Source organism: Equus caballus, chromosome 21 (assembly GCF_041296265.1).
Source record: "Equus caballus isolate H_3958 breed thoroughbred chromosome 21, TB-T2T, whole genome shotgun sequence".
Lineage (NCBI taxonomy): Eukaryota > Metazoa > Chordata > Mammalia > Perissodactyla > Equidae > Equus > Equus caballus.
This window is the reverse complement of record NC_091704.1, coordinates 30,563,038-30,571,241: the sequence shown is the minus strand read 5'-3', so window position 1 is coordinate 30,571,241 and position 8,204 is coordinate 30,563,038. Positions and strand designations below refer to the sequence as shown.

Here is an 8,204-nt window from a genome sequence, read left to right as displayed (position 1 = left end):
AGCAGGTCTGCCGAACGTTGGGTTCCTTTCGCTTTGCAGCAGAGGACAGCCCTGGGCGCCACCTGCGCGTCGCGCGCCGAGTTGGGGTGGGGGCTGGGTCCGCGCCCGGCTTCCCCGACGCCCACGGCAAAGGGCAGTGCGAATGACAGACTGCACGCCCTCTCGTCTGAGTCCTGTTCAACGCACCATACACCCAAGTTCGAAGTGCAACCCCCGCTGGGCGAGCTCAGGCCGAGATTGCGGCGGAGAGGAAGCGGCGCGACGCTGCCGCCGAGGCTCCTCCTCTCGCCGGTGCAGCCCGGGACTACCTGGCGGCGCGGCGGGCGCAGCGTGCAAAGCGCAGGGCGCGCCCGAGGCGGCCACGTCCGAGGCCACCCTCCGACCCGCAAGCGGGGCCGATCGCGCAGCCCACTCCCTCCACCTGCGGCCCTTCGTCCCCGCGGCCGGACCCGGTGCGCCCGCCCGTCCGTCCAGGCCGAGCGCCCGGCGGGCCGCGCTCACGCTCTTGGCGCAGGCGGCCCTACGCTGGCGGCGCAGCGCCCGCCCGTCCGCCCGCCCCCTGCACTCTCCCCGCCCCCTCCCTCCCTCGCAGGGGCCGAGCGAATGTAGCCCGCGAGAGAAAATGGCGGCGGCGGCGGGCAATCGCGCCTCGTCGTCGGGATTCCCGGGCGCCGGGGCGGCGAGCCCCGAGGCGGGCGGCGGCGGAGGGGCCCTCAAGGCGAGCAGCGCGCCCGCGGCGGCCGCGGGGCTGCTCCGGGAGGCGGGCAGCGGGGGCCGCGAGCGCGCGGACTGGCGGCGGCGGCAGCTGCGCAAAGTGCGGAGTGTGGAGCTGGACCAGCTGCCCGAGCCGCCGCTCTTCCTCGCCGCCTCGCCGCCGTCCTCCTCCACTTCCCCGTCGCCGGAGCCCGCGGACGCTGCGGCGGGCGGGAGCGGTTTCCAGCCTGCGGCGGTGCCGCCGCCCCACGGAGGCGCGAGCCGCGGCGGCACCCACCCTTCCGAGCCGGCGGCCGCCCCGGACAGCGGCGCCCCGAGCCCCGCAGGGGCCGAGCCCGGCGAGAAGCGGACGCCCGCTGCCGAGCCGCCTCCTGCGGCGGCCCCCGCCGGGTGAGCAGCGCGGCCGGGGGCGCGGCGGGGACTTGGGGGGCGGGCGGGGGCAATGAATGAACCCGGGCGCGGCGCACGGCGTCTTGGATCCGCGCGGAGAAGCGGGCGCGCCGCTCGCCGGGACCGGGTCCTCGGGCACCCCCTTTGACCCTCGGGCGTCAGGCGGCGCCCCGGACCTGGCCTGAAGGACAGGACAGGGGCCCGGGGCGGCGACGTGCCAGAGAGTTTGTTATTGTTTGCAGACATGTGACAGGCATGCGAGCCGCGCTGCGGGGACCCGTTGAGATAAGGTGTGGGGGCCTGGGCTGGTTTTGTGGGGCCCCCGGAATCGGAGCTCTCCGAGGCCCCCGGTGCAGGACCCTGGTGCTGCCCTCGGGGCCGGGTTGGGGGGCAGGCAGCAGCCCGGTGGCAGCCCTCCTGGACGAGAGTCCCCGGGGGCGACGGGGATGAGGCCCGAGCCTGCAGGCGGGCAGTAGTCAAAAAAGGGGCGGGGTGGGTGGGGACCCCCAGCCGGAGGCCCGGTGGGGAGCTGGAGGGCGGAGGAGAAAGCGGCGAGGTCCCCGCGGCTGTGACAGGCCGAACCCCTCGGCAGGTACGGGGGGCCAGGCCCGGACGGAGGCGGCGCGCCCGCAGGGGGCTGCGGGTGGACCACTCGGTAACGCCTGTCAAAGTGGTGCGGGCGGACGGGCTGCGAGCTCGCTGGGCTGCCGTCTTTTAGGACGTGGGGTTTCCTAATTGCATTCCCCAAGGGGCTCCGAGTGTTCTCGGGAACGCAGACTGCACCGCTACAACTTGAGTGACTTCTGTTTGGAGTTTGAATTTGGCCTTTGAAGTTTGCGTTTGGCGGAGTGGTGTGAGGCCAGGACCGGATGTGTCAGCCATTCAGTTTGAAAGCGGTGGGGACCGCTCCCCGCAGCCTCCCCGGCGTGGCTGGGGACCGCGGCGCGGGTGCGGTGCTTCCTGCTCGGTGCAGCTGCGCGGGCCGCCCGCCCACTGCCGGTTCCCCGGGCCACGGTGCGGTGGGCTTAGGCTCAGAGTCCTCCGGTGCCTCTGCATTACGGGGTGTGTAAGGGATCTCAGACCGGCGGTTCTTGGCCTGACCCTGTTGGCAGCTGGAAATTTTCATGTTAAAGGAAGTTCTTTTAAGCGTAACTGCCGTGATCCCTGTTTTAAAAAAAGTCTGACTACTGTATGCAAAGCACAGTCTCGATGGTGGTTTTGAGTTGCCGGAACTCTTTCTGTGATCGTCATCCATTGCCCTGTAGAATTTTCTGACCTTTATTCTGAGTATTTTAAAGGCAGTGTCTTATGTTTGTTTCCCTTGTGAGACGAAACGGACAGTAGGGATCTTTGGTTTTGGTTAATTATCGAAAGTTATTTGGCACTTTTTTTGAACTTGATTGTTTATTAAAAACACAGTTCGTTTGTTACTTGGAAGTTGCCCCCTCCATTTTACCCTCCAAAAACACCCTTAAAAAATGTGGTCAGCACTGTCATGGCAATATTGAGAGGAAAGGAGATCTGTGACTGTGATAGTTCTCTGTGTGCACTTGTGCATGTAACTTAGTCTTACAGGAGTTACGTTCCTCTGCACTTTCCTGCTTCTGTGCAGATTGGCTGAAACCTTCACTAGAATAATTCTTTGAAGGCACTTGTTACTACAAATGAGTTCCAGATAAAAATATTAAACCCTAAATTTGAGAAATTAATGGTATCTATTCTCATGAGACCAACTTTTTGGTTACAGTAAATAATGTAGCAAGTGTCAGCATTCTAGTCATCTTAATGAGCTATGAATATAGTAGAAGAGCAACCATTGTAAAAATGTGTAGAAGTTGTTTAAAGTTATCGCCACACAAAATAAGAGGACTAAAGTGGAGGTAGATAGAATTCAGGGACTGAGTAATCTATGCTTAATGTTCACATTTTATAACCCAGGTCTTTTTCCCCTCTTTGTTTAAGGGGTGGATTATAGTCACACAGTATATGAAATAATGGGCTAGTCAGCATAATCACTTTTTAAATGAATTTCATTAGCCAGAATGCTGTTTGTTCACTCCAAATGTCATACCTAAAGAATTCCTTTATAATAAAATGTTGATTCTCCATCCTTTTGAAATAGTGATTACCCCCCCATTTCCTTGTCAATGGGATTGAAATTCATTTGAATCTGTTGGTATAAGCACTTTGATTATAAGCAGTTCAATAAAATCTCAATAGAAATTTACAGTTTACTTTTTTGACGATACATAGTTATATTCGTACTTTCAGGAGGAAAATCTAACATTGAGATTTTGAAATACTTTTATGTTTCTGTAGTAGTGTGGGTCTGGAGATCCCGTCTTTTTAAAGACCTATTGTATTTTGTTTTAAAAAGAATTCTGTGATTTTTTATTTGAGAATTTCCTTCAGTGGATCTTTGTATGTAGAAATCGAAAGTGTAGAAAATACATTTGTGGAGTATAAATGATATAAATAATACTCGTATTAAAAATAGAAGATTTGAAGTCTGTCCCTCTTCTTCAGGGTAATAACTGAAATCATTGGAAGTTTTGTGCCTGTAAGTGGCGCCCTAGGGTTTGGAATTTTTACTTATTTTACAGAATTAGGGGCTTTTTCTTCCTATTTACTGTCTTTGAAGAAAAATTACAGTGTTACTCTCCATTGAACAGGCTATTGTGAGTTTGGTAGATATAATTACTCCATCCTATTTTTGTACCTTAAAAAAACCTAACTATCAATTTGCTGGCCCTATGAAAGAACAAGATATGCTGTACTTGTTAATGTTAGTTTTTTGTTTAAAACAATTTCATAGGCTGCTTTTGTATCCTCATATAGCCCTCAGCTTTCACTTCCTTTTAGAAGCTGCTAGGATAAAAATATAATTTACTGACTTTCAGTAAAAAGAGGAGATATAGAAGCATTATTACCTAAAAATACATTAAAAAAAGTTACGTTGTGATTTCATAAAACAATAGTAGTTACATAAATTAATCTTACATGAATCTGTAATTTTGTAGTTATGAATTGTCTCCAAGTTTTATTTTAAATCAGGTAAAAAAATTAATGCATTCTTCAAAGATTAATCTCATTAAATATAATTCTGAACGAGAAATATCAGAGCTAGAATTTTTGCCAACTTTTGTTTTCTTTTCGTATCTGATTTTGGCAAGGGTGACTGGTTAACCAACATTCCTTAATATATGATTTCCAATACACTATAATAACTCCATTTTGTGAGAGACAAAAACCAGGAAGTAGCCCTGTTCATTGATTTCTTTCATGTCTGCTGTACCATCTCAAGCGTATGTTGCATGTTTTAAAAATGATCACTGACTTATCAACATGAAGATTTCAAAACATGGAAAGAAAGGAGTGTTCTTTGCTTTCAACAAGAGCTAAAGAACCAGCTACAGCTTGCCTAGGCTGTCTGCTGATCAGTCCTTGACACTGGCTGTGAGCATTCCGGAAGGAGAAATGATGGGGTGGCAAGGCAGTTAATGGGGAATGGATTCCCCTGAGGAAAAAGATGGGGCATTCAGAAGTGCTCTGAGTTAAAAAGCACAACTTTTGCACTTTGTATCCCATTTTCTTGAGTTTAGGGGTATTTCTCTGTTAAGAAGGCAATAGAAAAACATGGCATGCAAAAGTAATAGTCTCCATAGGCTGCTTAAGAGCTGCAGGATACTACACCTCTGACCTTGGAAGGCTTTGCTTATATCAGATATACCAAATATATTCCTTAGACATGGTGGTTTTCCTCAGACCTGGCCTCTTTAAATATCCTAAGTTAAAAGTTAGAGCTACTTAAAAGTGTAAAAGGGTAGAAGAATAATGTGAGGAAATGTGTAGTATTAGGAATTAATCCAAGTTGTCTTTAAGAAATAACTTAAGAACATTTTTAAAGATGAAAGAAATAATCAGGAACAGAATGAAAGTAAATGGTTCATTGCAAAGCAGTGAGATTAGTTAGATGTTCTTATTGCAAGAATATAAGAGGATTTTAGCTTTGACTAAAACCTGTTCGTTGAGCATGTAGATACGTCTTTTTATATGGTCACCTCTTGCATTCTGTGTGTCAGGCAAGTTATATATATATAAAACCTCATCTCGCATCACTGCAGCCCTCCAAGGCATTGTAATTTCTGTTTTTGAAAGGTGGAAACTCATCTGCAACGCTTAAGTCCCATGATCACTCAACTAGAAGACAGAGCTAGGATTCAAACCCAAGTCAGTCTGATTCCACAGTCCATTTCTTTCCACTCCTCTATGCCTCCTCCATTTTCTTTTTCAAATTAGTAGATGATTTTTAAAGAGAAAGTTCTGCAGGAGTCTGAACAGACTGGGTAGGCCTCTAGCTAGTGACACTGCCGGTACATTTGTCTCCTGATATGTGTACAATGCTTAACTTTCTGTAACCTGGCCTCGTACATGTAATACAAGTAAATTGGACTTAGATCATCTCATCATGTTAGGCAAGGATACTAATCACTGTTGAGTGTTTCTTAGATATCTTGATTTGTGCTGTATTAAATCGTAAGTGGAAGGAAATAAAGAAGTTGAAATAAACATCACTCACTCATCTTAATCATCACACATGGAGAGAAACTTCCACTATGGCTGGACCCTGCCCCTTTGTTACTATTTTAGATTTCATTCATCCAACGATTAGGAACCTCTACAAGGCAGTGGTCTAGTGGAAGAGAAAAAGATGATCAATGCACAGCCTCTGTTTCTGTTGGTAGATTGTTGAATGAACCTGTTTCGCAATACCATGTTAAGTGCTGTAATGGAGATGGGAGTACAGAGGGGCACCCGGATTAAAAACTAGTGCTCTGAATCTCATCCACAACATTCCACACTGTATTCCTGCGGTGAATGCAATGGTACTTCCCTACCTTCCTGAGGAATTACTTGGCTGTCCAGGTTAGTAGTTAAGGGTGGGAGCTTTGTTCTACTTTCTGTTTGTACATTTGGTTTGCTAGCTTTTGCTCTTTTCCTTTGGTCTCTTTCCCTTTTCTGAGGACAGATATGTGCTGTAGTTTTCCCGTTTCCACAGTAATGGGAAAAGGACTCTAGATACAGATTAGTTTCAGACTATTTCTGCCTGTACTCTTAAGAGCAGTATATATGGAACTGCAAGTTCAGACATGATTTTTTTCTTTCTTGAAAGAGAAAATTAAAATGGGGAGCAAGAAACTCATTACCTGCCAACGCTGGTTTTAAAATTGCCCTTGTTAGTAGTAACAACAGTTCTGCTAGTTAAGAAAACGTTGGGAGATGTAAAATATGCTCTAGGGCGTAAGATAATCAAGAAGATATGCTTGTCTTCATTGACTCTGGCATATCACAGTTGGTTTAGGTATGTTTGGTATGGAAGGGAGTTCTGTATTGTTAGCGATTGAGTCCTTGGGAATACCATTCTGGTTAGTTTGGTTTAATAGATTGAGGTATTGTAGAGTGCCAAGAACTGTTAAGTTCCTGAGACCCACCAAGTGTGTGTATCAGAAATTATAGTCTGTCACCTGGGAATCGTTGATGAGACTATCGGATCTCTTGAAGACGGGAGGACGTCCCTGGAACTTACACAGTGCTCTAGTTAGTGAGTTAACTAGTTTATTCTGTGTGAGCATGATGATGAGCGTATGTGGAGTGAGGAGAGGGGAGATGCTGAGCCATAGGTGGAGGCTTTACACTTGATGAATAGACGTGATCATTGCCTTTCTTCATTGTCTAAATAATCATTCAACTGATATATTATCAGATGATCTTCAAACTGGTCTTACAGCATTCTGAATACTAAATATCAGTTATTAACAGCCAAGGAATTCTGTCTTATTCTTTATACCATTGCCCAGCACCTAAACTAGTGTCTGGCACCCATGAGTATTAGGTGCCCATGAGTGTTAGGATGAATTAGTTTTCCTAAAGTGGTTATTTTAAAATCAGTCTATCGGAAGATTACAGTGATTTGCTGTGATTAGATTTTAGCTTGTCATGATGTAGCTTAAGGCAAGTTTTAAAGACAAGAACTGTTTCTTAAAAGTTTTCATCCATTGCCTGATACTTAGTATCAGTAGTTGGTATTTAGCAAGCAGTGGTTGATAGTACTGAACAATTTTATATAATGTAAAACTTACAATAATTAGTTTTAATAAGTGAGTGTAGTTGCAAAGTAATTGGAGCCATTCTCAAAGTGTCAAATATTGAGAAAATTGAGTTTCTGGTATTTGAAAGCGTCTAGTTATTTGGGCTGATGGGTAAACCCTCCTGATTTTCTTCTTAACCCTGGCAGTTCTCCCTTGATGACCCATCATCCTTCTCTTGAACATTAATGTTAGAAGATCCTCAGAGTGGTCCTAGGGCTTCTGTCCTTCTGTCTCCTCCACCCCCAGCCCAGTCTCATTAATGCCTTTAAATCAGTTATTGGCCATTCACAAATGATTGCAGTTTCTTTTCCTAACCATGACCTCTCCTAAGCTCCAGACCCACACCTCCCCGTCTGCATGACACATCCAAACCCAGATACTTAAAACCAAATTCAGGATTTATTCCTATACCTTGTGCTGCTACTATGTTCCCTGCCCATGAAATGGCAAGACCAGAACCTACTGCTTGACAACTGCTCATGTTCAGTCCATCCTCAGAGGCTGCTGATCTGACCTGTTACCACATCCCTAGTCCAGGCTGCCATAATCTCTCATTTGTTCTATGTAGCAGCCTCCCCACTGCACCCTGTATCCTGCTTTCTCCCTTCCAATCTGTTCTCCGTATTATGTGGCCAGAGTAATCATTTAAAAAGGCAAATCTGATTATAACAGTTTTCCTCTAGAAAAATAAGTAAAATTAAGTAAAAAAATTTCAAATGCTTTCCATTTGGATAAAGACCGGAGAATCCTTAGCATGCCCTACCGAGTCCCTGCCTGCTCTGGTCCCTGCCTGCCTCTCCAGGCCCGTCTCAGATCACACTCACCCTGTTCTCTGCAGGATTGCCTCCTTTCGCTTCCTCACGCTCAGCACACGCCTCCTGCCCTTGGGCCTTTGCTTGCACCGCCTGCTCCCTCTGCCGGGAACACTTGCCCCAGTCCCAGGTCAGCTCC

At 47.6% G+C, this 8,204-nt stretch overlaps 1 protein-coding gene across 2 annotated transcripts in view; it reads left to right on the top strand.

Moving 5' to 3' along the window:
* The first annotated feature begins 569 nt into the window (after positions 1–569).
* MAP3K1 (mitogen-activated protein kinase kinase kinase 1) overlaps positions 570–8,204 on the top strand; it is a 74,392-nt gene continuing 66,757 nt past the window's right edge. The window contains exon 1 of one of the 2 annotated variants that reach the window (XR_011430529.1): positions 570–1,104. Coding sequence is in view for 1 of the 2 variants with exons in the window: in XM_023625649.2 (XP_023481417.1) it covers positions 623–1,104 (482 nt within the window). In the remaining variant the exon portion in view is untranslated. The remainder of the gene's footprint in view (positions 1,105–8,204) is intronic. The other variant, XM_023625649.2, reaches the window with a different exon arrangement.